Here is an 18993-nt window from a genome sequence, read left to right on the forward strand (position 1 = left end):
GAGGGAGCATAGAGACATTATTAACTGGAGGCTTCTCATCACCAGAAAGCCTGATAACTTGCTTCACAGAAGCCAGCTTGGAATTTGTGCTACTGTTCTGCTTCTGGTGGGAGAAGGAACAGAGGGTCATTGATTTCTGACCGTCTCTGACTGGGCAACTAGTGTCTGTTTGGGACATTCCTGATTGGCCTTGTTGCTGGTCAAGGCATCTACCAGGGAAAGGCTGCAAATGCCTACAGATGCTTGCAGATTAGAAGCAGTCAAAGAAAATCTCACCAACAATAATGTTCTGCAAGAAGGGCTGACACAGTCAAATAACCAGAGACAGAGACTAAAACTAAATGCCAAGAAATTTGCTGTTTGTTAACTAAATAGGTGAGCAGATGTACTGACCCTTTTCAGATGTGACCTGGGCCGTAATATCAATTTAATAGACGATGTACAAAAAGATTCCAACGTAATTCTATATAGTCATACATTAAATATAATGGTGCAATAGCAGTTGAAAGTATGAACATAAGGATTGCAGCATAGTAAACACAGTAAAACAAAATGTAAGATTACAGTACACTTTCCATATTCATTGTGCCTCATAACATTATTAGCATGGTGCAGTGTGTAGAAAATAATTATTTTATTTTATTTTATTATTTTACATTTGTTTACTGGGCTGGTCCAGCTGGATATAAGTCCATTTTCAGCAGAGGCCCGGGGAGAAAAGCTCCAAATACAGACATTATAGGTTACAAATAGATGGGATACACTGCACTTTAGATAACTTCTGTCTGTTCAGTGGCATCGTATGTACAAAAACTGAGATAATACTGAGACATTGAACTGTTAAATGACATGTGTCTGCAGCAGATAGGTAATTTCATGCCATTTAACCAATGTCTGTGAAGCAGTTGCAAGTAACTTCTTTTTGTAGAAGATTCTGTAGGTCAGATTTAATGTTTTTAAAGGTTGGTATTATTCTTATTTTATTGAGAAAGTATATTTTAGGCTACTTTTCCTAGTCTATAAAAGTTTGTCTCTTCTATGGTGGTTTTGAATTGTGGATGGGTAATGGCAGTTATTTTTCCACCTGGCTGGAACATGGGGAGTAAATTTGTTTCTTAAAGGGAATTTTTTTTTTTTTTTTAGTGGAGGGCAGTAACCTAATTTTATGATTTGAAACAGTATTGTCGCTCGTCTGGTCAGGATAAAACAAACGAACATTTGTAGGTTCGGTTCAAGGAGCTTTACACACGAACACATCATGAATGAGGCTTAGTAACTTAAACTTAAATAAACTTATAAACTGACTCACTACTACACTCATGCATGTTAACACTCTGGCTGTTCTGTCAAAATGGCACAGCTGCCAGCTCACTGTTTATATGCATGTGCCTACATCTAGAAATGCTTCTTAAAGTTGCATACACATGCTCTGCTCTACATTCTCCCTCTTTGAGAAATGGATCATATACCAAATGACAGTATTCAATGACATGCAATTACACAGAAATGATCTTTTGACATGCAGTTTTACAGAACTAATTCTTTGACATGCAATAATACAAAATTAGATACATATAAAACAGTCATGTCCAATTTGCTGTGTATTTTACACTAGGTCTAGAAATACGACCTGACCCTGTAATGTAAAAGTCAGAATTGGATCTAGCACCAGGGACTGTGTTCAACTTTGGGGACATCTGGGACATCATCAGGAACGGGAATGGATACTGAGACATGTTCTTCATTATGAACATTGTCAGGGTTGCTGTGAGATCTAGAGTCTGTATCACAAGTACGATGCTGCAATATCATTTCTCACGCAGGAACAAGATGCCTGCAGTTTCTCTTGTATTCTCTGTCCTCAGATTCTACTTAGTAGAATCTTGGCTCAGCACATATACCTCTCACTTGACCAATTCGATCAAAGCCTTTCACTGTTTGCATCCTCACTGTCTCTCCTCCTTTTACAGACAAAGAAATCTGCAAATTTTATTATAGCTGGACTTCTGAAAGGAACAATTCTTAAAGAGTTGGGCTTTGATTGCTTTGTTGTTTTTAACACTAGGCACCAACAAACTAGAACTGATAGGCAAGGTTGTTCTGGTTTGCCTAGATAGAAGTCGCTGAGCAGGTGAACCAAGTAGGTTGTCACGGGGTATATTTCTGAGATTAAGTAAATTCAAGAAGATATCAGTATTGTCACGCTTTGACCTCTCTAGTAATTGCTTTGCACTCTGTTCTGTGCGTTAAGCAAGGTCGTTTGATTGTGGGTATTCTGGACTACTAGTTTGTTTTTTTTTTGTCTTTTCAGCTTTTCCCGGTTAGGAGTCGCCACAGCGGAACTCCAGTCCGCTAATGATTGGCAGTCGATTTTTATGGTGCCGAGTTGCCAGCCCAACCTTCAGCGAAGGCACGCCCATTTACCCATGTCTTTCGTAGGCCACTGGACCGCGTACTAGTAACATGGATAAAGTTCCACTCTTTTGCAAATTTCTGAAACAGTTGACTGGTATATTTGTTAATGTCAGAAATAACTTTGTGTGGACTACCATGGACTGAGAAATGACATTTCATCTTAGTACTAACAGTACTGGATGTTAGGTTAGGTAGCAAATTGATTTCAAACCAGTTCGAATAAGAGTCTGCCAACTCTAAGTAATGCTGATTGTTCCACTCAAATATGACAGTGGCTACTGTTGACCAAGGTAGTTCAGGAATCTGGCTTAGCTGAGGTGACTATTTTTGCAATTGCAGTTTAGCACTTGTTGCATAATGAACAAGCTGAAAGCACTTTATCGATGTCCTTTGATAGAGAAGGCCAAAATACTAGTGCTCTCACCCTTCTTTTGGTAGAATCAGAGCCTGGGTAGCCACGATGCAAAATCTGAATGTATTCTTGTTGCAGTGAAGTAGGAACACTAAATTTTGGACCTTTGAAAATGTTACCATCTTCCATCAACGTCTCATCTCTGTATGGAAAATAAGGTTGTACGTCTGGCGGTACACAAGATTGCTTCGAAGTGGTTGACCTTTTGCAAAATTGCATCAGTCTTTATATGATCTCTTAGCTCATCAAGTCTCGTGGTAGAAATATTACACACTTCCATGACATCAAAGTCAAATTTTTCTGCATCAGGCAGTTCCGTGGTATTTCTGGGCGATCTGGATAAGGTATCAGCCAGATAAAGAAATTTGCCTTCTGTAGAGACTATTTTGAAATTATACTTTTGTAATCTGAACAGCATTCTTTGTATTCTTGCTGGAGCGATATGCACAGGCTTCTTTAAAGTAGCGACTAGAGGCTGATGATCTGTTTCGATTTAGATAGTTCGCCCATAGATATAATCATGGAACTTAGGACATGCAAACACAATTGCCAAAAGTTCTTTCTCAATTTGAGCATACTGCATCTCAGTTTGGGTAAGAGTTCTAGATGCATAGGCAACAGGTCTGGCCTCTTGAAGAATAACTGCACTAAGACCAAACTTTGAAGCATCGCAGGAAAGAACTGCTGGTGTGTGGATACCATAGTATCTCAGTGTAGACAAGTTGGCAGTTTGCTGTTTGAGGTTATCAAATGCCTTTGGTGATGTTCTAACCATGACCAGGCACATTTTTGCATGTCATCTCTCTCAAAGGCACTGATAACTCACTAAAGTAAAGGATGAATTTGTCCAAATAGTTAAGCATGCCAAGGAAACACTGTAGGACTTTGACATTGTCTGGAGCCGGCATCTCAAGAATGGCTGCTTGTTTAGAAGGGCTTGGTCGTAAGCCTGTATTGGTAAATAAATGACCTACATAAGTAACTTCTGGTAGTCTGAATTTACATTTCAGAGGATTGATTTCAAGTTCACTTCATATGCTCTGTCCAAAACTTTCCTGAGGTTTCTGTCATGCTTTGCTACACTATTACCTTCAACCAGTAAATCATCTATTATAGCATACGGATAGCCTGAACAGAATTTGCTTCATTGCATGCTAAAAGACTTCACTGGCACAGCCATCCTGAGGAATCTGTGCCTTCCAGATGGTGCGCTGAATGTAGTCAGTAATAAAGTTTTGCGATCAAGCATTACTTGCCAAAATGAGCTCTTTGCATCTAAGACAATCTTTCAATGGCCTCTGACCCAGCTAAGTTAAGCAGAATGAATGCGCTTGTATGTGCATCCTTGTCAGAAAAAGCTGCTTGTATGAAAATATCCTATTCCTGCTCAGATACTCTCCAATTCTCTGCAACATTATGATCAAACACAAGTTGACTGGGTCTTCAAAATGCCTGTGCCATATCAACACACAAGTGAAGGTGCTTGAAATTATGTACGAACATGCATACATGTACATATGCCAGAACTTGTAATTATGCCCAACAACACAATAGACTCTTTGAAATAGCTGCACTTTTCCAATTAAGTCTCAGTAGCACAAGAACACTTTACAATTATTGTACTTTGCGAAATCACTCCTTATCACTGTAAGAAATACTTTGAAATGACTGTACTTTGCAAACAAACTGTACACAGCAGAAGAAGCTCAGGGTAAGAAACACTTCAAACTGAATGCAGTTTGCAAATAAACTGTACACAGCACAAGAATTTTTCAAAATGGCTGTACTTTGCGAAATAACTGTACAGTGTAAGAAACACTTTGAAATGGCGGCACTCTGTGAATAAATGTACACAGCACAAGAAACTTTTTCAAAATGGCCATATTTTGACTGCACTTTGCAAACTAACTGTACCTTGCATACAACCAATTATTTGAAATAATTGCACCGTAATAAAGCACAGACCCTGCAAACACTTGGCACACTCTGAGATACTTCAAACAACTTAGTTATGCTTTGAATGGCTTCGGTCAATGCAAAATAGTAATTTATGCCCAAAACACGATCTTTTCCAAAAAAACATGCAGTTGCCTTGCTCTTTAAGCTTATGTTGCACTTTTATTGCACTCGTTATGCCAATTTAACCTCTTATTATGCTCATTACACTTTTCTTGTGCCCGTTTTACTTCAAACATGCTGGCCATGCAAATCTAAGGTAAATGTGAGCTCCATCTGAATATTTCTGATTTTTATCAAATGTCATGGTTTTGAACATTTTGTTTGCTTAATAATGCATTGTATGCCTCTCTTTTGCTTCATAATGTGTTTTGTGCTACTCATTTGATTAATAATGCATTTTGTGCCTTACGAAGGCTCTGTTTAATTTTTTTTGCAAAATAATTAGTTTGTGTAAGTTTTGGTTACCTGAAGTTTGTCTCTGACCATTTTTGATCATTTGAACACTGTTATCACCCAACCTGCTCAGTATACCTTCACCGTCAACTCTGCATCTCGTGGCTTGAAGAAGTTGGACTCTCAGTTCCGGTTCTGACACCACGTCGCTCATCCGGTCAGGATAAAACTAGAGAAGAACAGTTGTGGGTTCGGTTCAAGCAGCTTTATTACACACAAACACATCAGGAACAAGGCTTAGTAACTTAAACTTAAATAAACTTATAAACAGACCAGCTACTACACTCATACATGTTAACACTCTGGCTGTTCTCTCAAAATGGCACTGCTGCTTGCACGTCCTCACTATTTATATGCACGTGCCTACATATGGAAATGCTTCTTAAAGTTACATACACACACTCATTTCTACAAGTATGGTGCTTTGTAAGGAAGTAGATCACTAGTAACAGGAAGCCAGCTAAGCTCCTTCCTCTAGGAGGCTGCAGCGATTAACATGTGAGTCGGCTAGTCATATAAATCTACAGATCTTATTTTCTGTGATTTGTAATCTTTCAGTATTGTATGAAGAAACACACAAACACACATTTTTGTTTGCATTTTTTATCTGTATTTTTGAAGGCAGGCATTAATGCAAGCAGTTAATATCATTGTCCAGAATTGCTGCTGTTTTATTTGTGTGATAAGTGCATATTCACCCATTATGTCAGCATAGAAAGTGTAACATTTAATCAGCACAGATATTTTTCAAAAAGAAGTCAGTGATATTACAGACATGAAAATGCTCCAAAATGTCAATTCTTAAATGTTACCGATTTCTGCATTTACCATCTGGGGATTCAGTTTATTAACCACTTACAACTAGAAGGTTTTCCAGTTGAACACTATTTGCTGTGTGATGGGAATCCGATAGTTCGATGACAGCTAATCGTGAGATAATGAACAACTGGCCAGATGACACTTTCACTGATGGAGGTTATTGCATTCAAGGTTTTTCCTTTCTAGGACCTATAGTAGACTTGGAAATGATTATAATTCTGCTTTGCAGGGATAAGACTAGTTGTGTGAGTGTCTTGGCCTCCAGAAAAAAAAAAAACTGTCTTCAGTAAAAATGGTCTTCGAACATTTTGACAGGTTGTTTCAGTTCAGGCCAGCAGTCATTGAATTTGTTATCAGTAAACGTTCCAGGATCTGTTTCTCCATGTGCTTTGGTGATTGTTTAGCTTTTTACCTGATGGGGATATATTGGCATGGGCATGCCACTGATGTATACCTTCCTTTTTTTTTTTTCTAGGTGCTCAATTAAAGAAATCTACCACCCCTGTTCACAAACCTGGAGAACCACAGAGGCTAAGCAGTTTAACATTTGGCTGTTTTCAAAGTAGAGCAAAGAGTCCTCAGCAGAATGCAGGAGTACAAGTGGATCTCCCATTAAAAGCATCATCTCAAGAGTCACGATCCTATGAGGCTAGCAGTGCCACAGGTGTAATGTAAAATTGGAACTAGCGTTTCAAATTTTAGTACAATTTAGCAGACTTTTTCTACATTTTCTGAGTTCATCGAATAAATCTTATTTTATGGATGAGCACTGCAGTAGTGATAACTGTTGGGTAAAACTAATTTTAAATGTTGAGTATAACTTACCTTTCATTGGTCCCTTCACAGATGCAGAATTTCCTAGAAATACTTGTGTTTTCATTGGTCACATTTTCATGCATTTGTATGGTCAATTTAATGTCAGCATTTTAAAACATCAGGGATGGCTCTTACAGCTCAGTTCTTCTTACGATTCAGTAATGGTGGGATAAAGAAGATCTCTTACTGCCTTTATAAAAGCAGTAAGTCATTTCTTTTCCAGTCAGAATAATTCATTAACTATGATTAATTTGTTTTTTGTACGTCTGCTATTTTACACACTTTGCTTAATTTTAATGATGTTCTAAATGTTTTCATTTCAGGAAAATTTCTTTCTATTGTGAGTCTGTTTGCCTCTCCACAGAAGACGACTAGCACAATTGACTTTTATACCCTTGACTAAACATTTCCACAAATGTCACTTTTTTGAATAGAAAACATTTTTACTGATAAAAGTGGTCATTTGGTCACATAAAGAAACTAATGAGATGGTTGAGTAGAAGATTGAAAAATGTAAATCCCACTTGACATTTTTTGAGTCTTAAGGGAGTCAAAAACAATCAAGACTCCAAGAGTCCCAGAACTAAAACTAACATGCTGTAAACAAGAAAAAAATCCCTTATTTGTCAGGCCAGCAAAATGGAAATTCTTATGCCAGAGATGGTCCTGCCCCACAAATAATCCATAGTAGAAAATAAAGGGGAAATAACAGTGGTTCTGATGCGTATACCTTTGTCGGTACCATATGCAGACTTACATAAACTTCAACAAGGGTGCGCAAACTGCTTCATCAGTCAGAGACAGTCTTCTCCGTTGGGTACTCCTTCCTCTTCTTGACCTACATTTATTTTTGCTTGACGGTCTGTTTTGGAGTAGTGAAGAAGAAGAGGTTTTCCTGAGCACAGGAAGAGGAAGGATACTGTAACTGTGGTGGACAAAGATGATGATTCATCCCCCCCCAACAAAAAAATTTATCTTCAGAAACTTTAATTTTAAAGAAATAATTTTATAAAGTGTCGAGAAAATGAACTATCAAGAAATACCTTGCATTTCCTTGTAGGTCACTTTAACCGTAGCCCTATACTGCTTATCCTGTTCTGCACCAAAAGAAGGGATAGTATGGGGCAACTCCAGCAGTATATGCTGAACCCCCTGCTCATTAGAAGACAGAACAAGTTTGTGGATTCCTTTTTGACAGAACAGAGCTGTAGCTAGACCTCATAAGGTAGCTCCAGAAGTGGAGGATCTGTGAGAAGGCCAGGAGACGAAAACATTGCCCTTGGCTGCCCTGCTTTCAGACTGAGACTCTGCAGTCCTGCAGTGTGGTAAAAAAGTTTCACACCTCATCAACTCTGGCAGTTAGGATCGTGAACTGTCAGGCTAACATGAGTATCATTCAGTGGTGAAGCAGATGTTCAGACATCACAGAAAGTCTGCTAGACAGTTGCACATAGAATGAGCATTTAAGTCTAAATAACACCATTCATAAACGTGAAGGCCATATAGTTGATTACAGCTGTGATGGTGTTGAAACTGTAGTTTGGGCATATGCTCAGGAGTGGTTTTAAGTTGCTGTATCTGGCTCAGTAATCAGATGTTCCCTGAAGTTCACCCAGATAAATTTTCCACTGAATTAAGACCCCATATTTTGACAGGCAACCTGGAATATTCTTACAGGCCTTGAGAAAAATAGGGTATTCCATACTTGTTCAAGACACCTTTGAAGTAATTCCCCTGTGATTTCCAAACCATTCTTCAGAGAGCCTCAGAAACAACAAGACAAGGAAAGGCAAAGAAACTGTCCTCCAATGAATGTACGATGCCTTCTCTCATAAAATAAATAAAGCCTACCCAGAATTTGCTTGCCTTTTAAAAATATGTACTAAATCAGTATTTTACCCTTCAGAATGCACATTCTCCTTTTCACCAGCCTCTATTGGGATAACATTTCAGCCAAATATTTGCTGGAGTTTGTAACTCTGGGATATGCAGTAGAACTCAGGAGTATGACTTTATCTAGTCTGATTGCACTTAAATAAGCTTATCCACATTTAAACAAGCCAATAATATTTCTAGTACAAAATTAGAAGTTGAAACTCTTCTTTTATTGTGGCAGCTGGGTAGTTAACATATGAAGTATGCCTGAGGTTATGTAGGTCAGAGACCTCACAGAAAATCTAATCTGCAGCTCCTCCAAACAGACTGAAACCAGTACTTGATCTCCGCCTGCCACAGTACCCACTATTGTCTCATGCAGATCCTGAATCTAAAGCCATCTGAGTCATTTATTTCTCCTTTTTCCATGTGATTTTTCTCTCCATGTCTGTCAGCCATCAGCCCTCTCACTAGTCTTGAACTTAATTGTTTCCATGATACTTAACCTGTCCCAAGTGTGGTAGCAAGAGTTGACTGAAGGGGCCATCATCCAGGCAGCCGTGGAGGTGTCTGTGCTCTCATTCTGATGATTTAAGAAATTAGAGCAATTCTAATGAGGCTCTAATGACACACCTTCAAGTTATTATTAGCACCAGTGTCACTGCAGGGGCCTGTTGTGCCTTCTCAATAAGTGTGAGTTCTCTCACCCGTATATTAATGATGATAGCAATAACTACCTTGGTAAGCCAATCCACATCACTGGCCGGTGGCTGTAATATAATCGCCTGCAAGCTTTGACATAGCTATGAAGTTGCCTAATGGACCACAAAACCCCCCATAGGTAAACAACACTAACCACTCACTCACTCCTACTCTCCTCTGCTAGCTCCCATAGTGCCAGAGCCATTATATGAACTTGGGTTGCCTGAGTTATAGTTAAAGCTTTATTCCTCTATAGTTTAGAGCCAATAAAAATCTTTCATTTGGACAAGTATCATCCATTACTATTTCAGCCTCAATTGGTGTAGGTTTAGGATTCATTTATTTACCTTAGTTACCAGGATGATTAGGGCAGAGAAAGCAACATCCCATTTAGATTAACCCCGTGTTCGCCAGACCAGTAAGAAAAATCTTTTGAGTTATACCTATCCTTTTGAGCAAAACACCATCATTCAGAGCTCTCAAGTCACTTGTCCGTCATTCTGTGAACATTCATAGAAAATATGAATGCATCTCCGTCCCAGACTCTTTATTTCCAACAATTCATTGAGACCATGACATACATCTTGTTTGTCTTTTTAAGCATATATAAATAACTATGGAAACACTTCCATCTGAAAATTATGCACCATATAGATTTCATGGCATTGTGCAGAAGATGAAATACGATTAATATATGAAGCATTGTACCCACTGTCCTGTGCAGGGCCACTGATCTCCTGTCACACTGTTGTTAATAGATTGTAACATCTAGTGACAGGTTTAGAAATGTTACCGCTCTGGTATCTGGCCTCCTTGATAGATGTTTTCAGTTCAGATATATCTGCTTAAGTGCTCATCAACTTGGAATTCTTGAGATAGACTTTCATTTGAAATAGTGGAGACAGTGACATTGCTGAAAATGTTGTCTCTTCTAGTACTGTTGAAACATCATGGGTTTCCAGCCTTTGTCATTTGCTCCTAGCGATAGAGCCTATCTGCTTTTCAGTTAGGTTTCACTTTTGCATTTCCATGTTCAGAAGCATATGCTGCCTTTGATAGATCTCTGATGCAATGCTAGAAGGCCCATGCATCTATCTTAGTAATGATTGCAAATTAATGTAGAAAGAAATCTCTATGTGGCAAGTCCACATCAGGGATTGAAACAGACTCATTGTGGTTCATTCATCTAGCCAAACCATATTTTTCCAGTAAACCTTATTAGAGGGGCAGACCCAGTAATATAACATATAAAGTAAAATTATTATTGAGACACCTAGGCCTTCCCTTTCTTTCAGCAGGGTAAGCTTTCCTAAAACATTGTAGCCCTCCACCAAGTAAGGAAATACTTCTGCTTTTTAGTGTCCAGGGAAACTTTTTTGGGGAAGAGGTTATCAATTAAGATCAGTATGTGTGAGGCAAAAATGTAAATGCAGAAAGTTGATGACCTGAATGACCTACTTCCACTTGAAAGGTCCACAAATAACATCATCTGTCCTCAGAAAGCATCATTGCATATTCATGCCATGGCATCACATGTTTGGACCACTGTGATATCCATCATTTTGGCAAAGTCGTTTTCTGAATATATTATTGAATTATGAAGCCAGAGATAAGGTTAGCCCTGAGACACTTCTGGTGATGGGGCATAATATATGTGTATGGGTCTGTGGTGTTTGATTGACTGAGCAAATTGACAGGCAACTCTGTGCTTAAGTGAGTCCTGCTTAAGAGATAGATCATTTGAATGTAAGTTCTTAACCTATCCTCTCGTTGTTTAATCATGAAGTGGGTTATATTAAGTGATTGAAATCCCTTACATGGGGGTTGTGAAAGGCTTATTTCCTGCTGCACAGAAGCCTTTAATTTTGCCTCAGTTTCTTTCAAACTTGCACTTGAACATCCTGATACTTAAATGTGTCTCTCTTACACATGCTATATCCAGGCGAAATACCGTAATTTAGTCAGTGTTGTGAAGCAAGTAGCTAAATCTTCCTCTGAGTTTAAGATCTAGACCAGCACTTCGTCACCAGAAAATGATAACTTATACTGTCTAGCTTCTATGGAATATTCCTCAAGTTGAAGATGCTTACTAAATATCGGTTAGGGTTCAAGATAAAGAGCAAACAGTAATGGAGACGGGGACCCCTCACTTAGTTCCTGTACTCTTGACTAAACGTTGAGTTATCCGCAAAGTTAACTTTAACCTGAGTTGAAGTGCCATGAAATGACCAATTGAGACTGAAGGCCAAAAACAGTGAAACTGTTGAACAAAAATGTCCAGTCTGTCATGTCAAGAGGCCTTTTCTATTTTAAAACTCCTAACTGTTCATGAATTGCTTCCCTTCATAGCAGCTTGGACAGTAACAACGTTTTCTTTACATTACTCTGAGTATTCTAGCTGTTTGGAAAGCTGAGATATTCCAAATCTGCCTGTGAACTACTGCATGAGCCCAACCCTTGCCCAGAATAGTCATGAACTGCTTACAGTCATGGTTCATTATAGACAGAGGCCAGTAAGAAAACTACCTGATCTAGGTCCTTGCCTGGTTTTAAGATGACTGCTGTGAATACCTCTTTCTAGGTATATGGAACACAGACATCTTTCAGAGCCTTGTTCATAACCTGAAGCAACTTTGTCATTAACTCTTTCTGTCTCATTTTTAGATGTCTCAATCAGCAGTTCATCTAAGTCCTTATATTTGCCATTCAGTTACTACCTTAGAGCTACCTTCAACAATGTCTTAGATTTAGGAAACCCTTGAGACTGCATTATCTTGGGACACAACAAAGATTTCAAAGACCATTGCTTCTCTTCCAGTGACTTTGCTGTCATCTTTTTCATACATTGTAAATAAATTTCTTCTTTAGAATTTCATAAATCTTCTGGGGCATGACAAAGATGTTGGTTTGACTGCAACAGATTTTAGTTGCTTTGTATTGCTCTGTGCTGTTATAAAGTTTTTTTAGACAGGAATTTACTGTCAAACTTGATCCAATCAGTGCTGTAAGTAAAAGAAAATGATCTGAAGTAGTTGACTTCATTCTTTCTGCACATATGGGTATACGGATCCGATTCGGATCCGAGCTGGAAAAACTTTTCAAGCATCAGCTCTGAGCTCCAAGCTCCTCCCCTACCTATACTACATCACTTCCTCCTATCTAGCCCCAGATCTCGTTTTCCACTCTATGAGTCAGCATCGTGGTCTCTGACCTCCTAGCTAGTTGGTAAGGGCTTTTTCTGTATTTGCTATGGCTGAACAGCCAAAGGTTCTCTTTACAAAGTGCCAGAGTGTGGCCATCAGCTTTCTCCAATGGCCACACTCTGTGTGTTCTCTGTTTAGGGGGTCGCCCATCTGTCTGCATCCTGCGACATTTGTTTGGGTTTTAACCCTAAGGCGTTAAGGATCGTTGGCTAAGCTTGTGGCTAAAGGGCTGCTACCAGCTTCTGCCCTGGAGTCTGCCTCAGTTTCCTCCCCAGCTGGTGACTCTGTGCAGGCAGGGACTCAACCTCCCACCAGGCCTGCTCCCTCAGAGTCGTCCCAGAGAAGCAGGGACAAGAGAGAGAAGGAAAGACGCCATAAAGAGAGGGACAGGCCCAGAAAAAGGTCTCCGGACAGGGAGTCCTTCTCCAGCCCTTCTTCTAAGGTACCCAGGTCTCATTCTCCTCGGCTCCACTCTCCCCGTTTTTCACCGGAGCCATCGGAGCCGAGGCACTCCCCTCTGATCCGACCCAGACCCGAGTCGATCGCTTCCTCCAGATCGACTCGGAGTGTATCCGAACTTGATATGAACAGGCTGATGAGGAGATTCATCCAGAACCAGATTCAGATGGGGGTCTTACCAGGGCCCTCTCCCATTGGTGAGGGTCCTTCTTCTGCTATGTTCCACCCTATTGCTCCTTCCCTGATCCGACCCGACACTTCCGGGTTCTCTGGTCCGAGAACTTTCGGAGCTGTGGGGTCGGCTCCGATGGTTTTCATTTCCTCGACACAGGCCGTCACCTTGAGTTCCCCTGATCCGATCTCAGATCCAGAGGACTCTCGGAGCCATGGTCGGGGAGTCGAGACGAGGGTCGAGATCTCGCTCTTTTGGATCCTACCCTCGGTGCCCGGACTACCCCGCCATTGGCTCCGGTCCCTGCTTCGGTGCCGGGGAGAGCCTCTTCCTTACGTTCTATGGAGGTGTGCTCTCCATCGGCATTCGGGGCAGTGGAAAGGGTCCTCTCCCAGGGGTTGAGGCCACAACTCACATCCTTGGATCCTACCCAGACCCCTCTGATTGTGGATTCTTCTCCCATTGCCCTGTCTCAGGGACAGCCCATGCCAAGGCAACCCCAGGTTGTTCCCCTCAGGGAACCCCTGGAGGCTTACGAATCCTCTCCAGAGAGTCACACTGGAGAGGAACCTCGTAAGTGCAAGTGCAAGAGGAGGCACTTGGACTCCCCTGAGTCCATTACTACTGATACGGACTTGGATGAAGGAGAGGGTTCCCCCAGATCACCTACCAAGGACGTCTCGTTCGGAGACATTATGGAGATCCTCCATCAAAGAGGAGGTTGGTCTGCCCCCAAACCCTCTGCTGATGAGTCCGTATTCCTGGAGGCCTTTGGCACGGGCCCATCTACTTCCTGGGACTCCCCTCCAGCTGACCCTTTGGTGGACCTCATCACCACTAGGGCATGGAAGGATCCTGACACCGCAGAGCCGATACCCAAAAGGCCAGACAAAATTCTTTTCCTGCCGTCAGACAGGCAGGCATGGTCCAAAGGAGCCCTGGTAGACACTTTGGTGGTTGCAGCTGCCACAAAGAGGGAACTGGCGCAGGAGATTTCATTGGTCCATCCACCAGACAAGGAGTCCAGGTCGATGGATCATTTTGGGAAGCGCATGTACTCGTCAGCGACATTTTCTATCCGTGCGCCGAATTACATGGCACATGTCATCCGACTGCAGCGAGACCTGATATCGGAACTAACTGAGTCGCCCCCGGAGTCTCTGTCGCAACAGGACAAGCAGTCCTTTTCCGCAAAGATGACTACACTGAAGTCAGTGACTAATACCTCTATGCGGCTGCTCTCTCATGCCATGGAGGGAGCCGCTAGAGCTGCTGGTACAGGCGTTGCCTTGAGGCGACATGCCTGGATCAGGCTGTGTCAATTTGCAGACCCCTTTAAGGCGTCTTTCTTCAACGCCTCATTCGATGGATCATCCCTCTTTGGGAAGACTGTATGTGACACACTAACCCAGAGTGAGAAGGACGGAAAGACTTTGTCAGCCGTCGGAATCCGCTTCTCTAACCCCCAGAGATCCTATTCCAGGAACCAAAAGGGGCAAAAGAAGATGTGGTTCTGGAAATCACAGTCCTTTCGTGGCACTCAGGAATATTCATCCCGCAGAGGCAGAGGGGGACAAGACCGATGCTGTCCTAGATGCAGAAGGGGTCCCAGAAACTTTGGGTCTAGGGAACCTTTTTCCGACAGACCCGCTCAGCAACCCTGAGGGGTTGCCCAGCTGCTCTACTCTGGAGGCAGTCAGGGGAAGATTTTCCTTACATCCAGTGGCATGGGAGTCCATTACTGCAGACTGCTGGGTGTTAAACATCATATCCAGGGATATTCTATCCCCTTCATTTCACATCCCTTAACTCCAGCTCGCTTTTCAGATGTTCCACCTGCTCACAGGGAGGCTGCAGCTTTAGAGGTGTCGAAGCTGCTACAAAAACGAGCCATCAAACTGGTCCCCCCAGATCAATTCGGATCAGGCATCTACTCCAGGTTCTTTTTAGTGCCAAAGAAGACGGAGGACCTCAGGCCCATTCTGGACCTGTCTATCCTCAACCTGTCAGTAGAGAAACAAAAATTCTGGATGGTCACTCTGCAAACCATTCTATCGTTTCTGAGAGAATGCGACTGGATGTGCTCATTAGACCTCCAGGACGCTTACTATCACATCAAGGTCCACAGGAGCTCCAGGAGGTTTCTACGCTTCTGGCTAGGGGCCAGTCACTTTCAATTCAGAGCCCTACCCTTTGGTCTCACCACAGCCCCCAGGGTGTTCACCAAGGTAATGGCGGTCGTAGCGGCTTACCTGAGACTTCAGGGCATTCAGGTATTCCCCTACCTAGACAACTGGCTCTTCGCTACATCCACCAAACATCTCTTGTGTCAGGCCCTACACTACTTCCTCAGTCTGGCTCACAAGTTAGGCATCAAAATCAATGTCAACAAGTCCCACATGTCTCCGGTTCAGATCATAGACTTCATCAGGGCATGGTTGGATTCAATCCAGTCAAAGATTTTTCTCACCCCAGAAAGGATAGAAAATCTCAGACTCCATGTATCAGCGATCTTGGAGCACTCGGTCACAGCAGCCGATGTTCTCAGGGCCCTGGGTTCGATGGCAGCCGCAATCTCTATCCTCCCTCTTGCACGTCTTCATATGAGAGTCCTTCAGTGGACTCTGGCAGTTCAATGGTCCTGGGTAGACTTTCCGATGAGTTTCCACATCCGAATCAATCGGACATGCAGAACGTCACTCCAGTGGTGGCTTCAATCAGCGGACATTTTTGCGGGACACAGCTTCCTAGCCCCTCCGGCTCAAGCCACGGTGACCACGGACTCTTCCCAGCTTGGGGGGGGCACTTCCTGGGAAGAACGGTCCAAGGCACGTGGTCCCCTCCAGAGACCAAGCTACACATCAGTGTCCTGGAAATGAGGGCAGTGCTTTTAGCGTTGAGAGCCTTCCATCCTGTCCTACCTCCAGGAACAGTAGCCGTTCAATCAGGCAACATGTCTGTAGTCTGGTATATAAACAAACAGGGGTTTGGGAGTGGGCCATATCCACCAGCCGGTTTCTCATAACAATGCATATCCCGGGACACTCCAACATTCTAGCAGACAGTCTCAGTAGGGCAATACTTCTTCCTTACGAGTGGTCTCTGAAACAATCAGTAGCGGAGAAGATCTTCCATGTTTGGGGTCAACCTTGCTGTGATCTCTTCGCATCTCCTTCCAATGCGAAGTGCAGCAACTTCTTCGCTCTGATCCCCCCTCCAGGGGATGTCCCCAGGGATGCTGTAGTCCATGCTTGGCCCTCCAGGCTACTGTATGCTTATCCCCCGTTATTTCTTATTCCGAAGTTCCTTTAGAAAGCTTGCCAGCTGCAGTGCAAAGTCATTCTCATAGCTCCCTTCTGACAGCGCCAAGTGTGGTTTCCCTTCCTATGGTCTCACCTGTTGGCTCCTCCATGGACTCTAGATCCATGTCTGGATCTAATTTCTCACCCGTCGGGCTTGCCCCTGCCCAACCTGGACAGTCTCAAGATGACGGCTTGGCTGCTCCAGTTCCCATGATCATCAGGACTCCCGGACTTTTGTCCCCTGTTAAGAATATTCTGATAACTTCTGTTAAAGCCTCCAGTAGAAAACTTTACAATAGCAAGTGGAGACGTTTTTGCGTTCGGGCCTCGCAGCACAATCAGAACCTGTTTACAGCCCCTGTTCTGGTCATACTGAATTTTTTGGCAGATCTTTTTCTGTCAGGCGCAAGTGCTTCCACCATCAAGGTTCAACTGGCTGCCATCTTTTCATGTACGTGAAAATAAGGCTGCTCTGGCTTCTGCCAAACTGTGTAAAGCCTTCCTGAAGGGCACTTTTTTATTGCGACCACCAGTTAAAGAAACAGTGCCCCCCTGGGATTTGACTTTAGTCCTTCAGGCCTTGACCTCTCCCCCTTTTGAGCCAGCCGGTTCACTTCCGATGAAGTTTTTGTCATGGAAGACAGCATTCTTGGTCGCCATCACTTCAGCTAAGAGAGTTTCAGAGTTGCAGGCCTTATCCTCCTTGCCCCCCTATTTGGTTTTCCACAAGGATAGGGTTTCGCTGCGTACGAACCCTTCTTTTCTTCCCAAAGTGTCCTCAGCAGCCAATATTAATCAATCTATAAATTTGCCAGTCATCTTCCCAAATTTCCAGACTAGAGGTGAACGTAAGCTTCATTTATCGGATGTCCATAGACAGCTTCGTTTTTACCTCCATAGGACTAAACCCTTCCGAAAGTCGGATCAATTGTTTGTCTCCTTTTCAAAACCATTTTTGGGCAAAGCGGTTTCGAACGTGTCCTTAGCAAGGTGGATCACTCTTTGTATTGCTCAAGTTTATAAGGACAAAGGTTTATCTCCTCCTGGTGTACTGAAGGCTCATTCCACTAGAGCAATGGCCACTTTGGCAGCTTTCTGGTCAAGAGTTTCATTAGACGATATCTGTGCAGCAGCAACTTGGGCCAATTCGCACACATTTATCTCTCATTATAAATTGGATCTTATTTCTAGAGGGAGAACATCCTTTGGCTCTGCGGTGCTCAGAAATATCCTTCCATAAGGGCCTCCCAGGAATAATAGTAGCTGGGGACTCTGTCCCATATGTGCAGAATGAATGAAGCCAACTACTTCTGATAAAGAAGTTATGTTCTTACCATAACGTTCCATCTGAGTAGTAGACTTCATTCTTCTGCACCTTCCGTCCCTCCGTCCCCCTCACTCTTCAGGTTATCATGTTTAGGGTGGTGGTTATGTTGCTTTGTGGTGACAGCAAACTCGATCTGGGGCTAGATAGGAGGAAGTGATGTAGTATAGGTAGGGGAGGAGCTTGGAGTTCGGAGCTGATGCTTGAAATGTTTTGCCGGCTCGGATCCAAATCGGATCCGTATACCCATATGTGCAGAAGAATGAAGTCTACTACTCAGATGGAACGTTATGGTAAGAACATAACTTATTTTTTTGTCTCAAGGACAAATTGTATTAGTCAACAATTAATAGTTCAGAAAAATTCCTGTCAGAGGATATCTGAATAGACCACTTGATGGGTGTCAGTTTCCCCAACATGGCAAGAGACTATTTCTACAAAGAAGACTTTTGAGAAGATAAATGTCATCCATACCAGAATTACCCTTAAAAATACACAATACTGGTAAGAAGTTAGACTATATACAAGAGAATATCTGTAAACAGATAAAACTTCTAAAATATGTGATCCATCAACAAAATGATCATATAGACAGTATAGAAGCATGTTTAAATGACACTGAGGGGAGATTGGATAGGCAAAAAAGTCACACTGGATTTTTGGATAAACATAACTCTACTGGATAAGGTGGTTGATTTAGAAACCTGAACAGAAGCAATAATTTAAAATTATATAGTATGCCTGAGAAAAAGTATGGATCCTATTTATCTAGTTCTTCCTATCTGAATATTTGATGGATTGGATCCATTCTTCTGACAGTGTTCTTTACCTTGAGATCCTTCAGAAAAACTTTCCTCCCATAACCCCTTTTGCACTAACTAATCTCCGATCTGATTTGCTGTCATTGTGTTCAGATGGCTATCTATGCCAGATGAAAGTGTTTATTATTTTCACTTTTTCTGCTAATTGGTCATTTTAACATCTTTAACCCAGGTCTATTGATATATTTACCACAAAACAGCTACTAAACCCTTGAAATATTAAAATAAAATGAAAAATGTGAAGTGGTGCTAAGATAACTT

General features: G+C 42.1%; 1 protein-coding gene across 1 annotated transcript in view; it reads left to right on the plus strand.

Moving 5' to 3' along the window:
• The window catches only part of PLEKHH2 (pleckstrin homology, MyTH4 and FERM domain containing H2), a 1501506-nt gene that overhangs the window by 622894 nt on the left and 859619 nt on the right, over positions 1-18993 (plus strand). Inside the window, exon 6 of the mRNA XM_044075068.1 lies at positions 6534-6722. Within this exon, the coding sequence (XP_043931003.1) occupies positions 6534-6722 (189 nt within the window). The remainder of the gene's footprint in view (positions 1-6533; positions 6723-18993) is intronic.

Source organism: Protopterus annectens, chromosome 6.part0, assembly GCF_019279795.1.
Source record: "Protopterus annectens isolate FY-2018-M chromosome 6.part0, PAN1.0, whole genome shotgun sequence".
NCBI lineage: Eukaryota > Metazoa > Chordata > Ceratodontiformes > Protopteridae > Protopterus > Protopterus annectens.